The sequence below is a fragment of the Capsicum annuum genome, chromosome 8, assembly GCF_002878395.1.
Source record: "Capsicum annuum cultivar UCD-10X-F1 chromosome 8, UCD10Xv1.1, whole genome shotgun sequence".
In the NCBI taxonomy this organism is placed as follows: domain Eukaryota; kingdom Viridiplantae; phylum Streptophyta; class Magnoliopsida; order Solanales; family Solanaceae; genus Capsicum; species Capsicum annuum.
Genome location: NC_061118.1, coordinates 171103826 through 171105678, shown reverse-complemented (window position 1 = coordinate 171105678; position 1853 = coordinate 171103826). Strand labels below are relative to the sequence as shown.

General features: G+C 32.9%; 1 protein-coding gene across 1 annotated transcript; it reads right to left on the bottom strand.

Annotated features, from left to right (window-relative positions):
* Positions 1-987: 987 nt before the first annotated feature.
* On the bottom strand, positions 988-1618 carry LOC107880018 (auxin-responsive protein SAUR21-like). Its single transcript, XM_016726942.2, has one exon. The coding sequence runs from the start codon at positions 1460-1462 to the stop codon at positions 1163-1165; it is 300 nt and encodes a 99-aa protein (XP_016582428.2). The 5' UTR covers positions 1463-1618; the 3' UTR covers positions 988-1162.
* Between the last annotated feature and the right edge of the window lie 235 nt (positions 1619-1853).

The window sequence follows — 1853 nt, the reverse complement described above, 5'->3', positions numbered from 1 at the left end:
TGAAAAAAGGAAATTGTTTGTTGACCAACATCTTGGGTCCCTCTTGATTGTTTTTCTATGATCAAATTGCAACTCCGATCCCATGCTGTCTTCTTGTCTTTGGTGAATTAAGTTCGAGTTCTTAGAAGTACATGTACTTTGAGAAGTCATTTTTCTAAAGATAAAATTTGGTGCAAATTCCTACGTTTAAATTCATTGGCTTACAAGCTTTTCTTATGTGTAAATAACTGCCCACATTCATGTGATTTGGTAATGCTAAACCACTATTTCCCCCCAAAAAAATTAGGGGCTGAAAAGAGCAATCAAGGAGAAGATTAGGAATCAAATTCTCACCAATAAAAATAAATATTGAGATAGTTAATCAATTGAGCTACTAAAATTTAGTGCTAAGCCATTGTTTTTATGCTAATTATATTGTCACAAAATTAATATTTAGGTAACCAACCAATTGGAGGTTTACTGACGACTACTCCAATATAGAAGTTCTTCGCCTTCTTGCATACCAAATCTGTGACCTAAATCCAGATAATAAGAAATATAAAACATGATTGAAATTCAAATTTAAACGTAACAATGAGTTTAAGATGTTTCCAATACCATCAGACATTTGTGGGCAAACTTGTTATCTCACATCCATACAAATTAAAGTTTAGCTAGTGAAAATAACTCACTGATTTCATAAATTATAGCCAGTACGTAAGTAGGTAATTAACGACAATAGATTATTTAGGAATTATCAAATTACTATATATTATCCTTCTTGATAAAGAAACAAAACATCTAGCCATGTGAATCAGCGTTGATCAGTATTATTACTAGGTTAAGTTGGACTTAGTTAGACGCGGATTTAGGATTTAAATTTATGAGGTTTGATTTAGAAATTGTATTACAACCTATTTGATTTACCATAATGATAAGTATATTTGTTTGATAAATATTTAAGCTAGATTGATCATGTATTAATCTTTTTTAGTTGACAATGAAGAATGGTAAAAAATTGATTGTACATATCTTTTCAATTTCCAACCCTCTCAACAAAATTAGCCAGAGGTAAGGCTTTGATTTGCACATTAAGTTTACAGCTCTTGCTCGACAAGAGGAAAAAATAGTCAAAATAAAAGAAAAAAAAAATTACACTTCTGTGGAATGCTGATGCTTCATATCATAAACAAGTGTTCAATTGAGAAGTGACATGAAAAAAAGCATCTTCGTTGCAGGGAATTGTGAGACCGCCCATTGGATGTTGAAACCCAAACTCTTCCTCTGATTTCTTAAGCAATTCTTGGAACGAAGTGTGATTCAGGTATGCAATTGGAACCACGTATCGCTTCTTCTTCTCTGTTTCTCCAACGTAAACTGCTAAATGTCCTTTTGGTACATCTGGCATTTGATTTCGAGCAACAACAGATTGCAATTTGTGGAATTGCCTGACACCAGAAATAGATAACAAACGAATACCCATTATATGATATGATATTGAAGGAGGTAAGTTAATTTTGGTGTTTGATGGGGTTGTCAGTTGAACTGGAACTAGTTGAAGAGTGAAGGTGTTTGATGAATTACAAACTTGCTCTTGTTCTAAAGTTTGGAAATTAAGGTTTATATATATAGTGACTGCTTGCAATATGTTGCAGGTCAGTTGTCCTAGTGGAATATATATAATTGGTCATGTGAAAAGGGTCCTACTTCACATGGCTGGCTTTTGATCGAACTATTTATTTTACATTCAGCACTATATAGGGTATTCCTTTCAAGTTACTATATTTCAATTATATTGCATTATGGGTTACTGCAATAGTGCCAACGTGAATTTTGGTGACGAGGGTGGCCATAGTAACGTGGTAATATATATA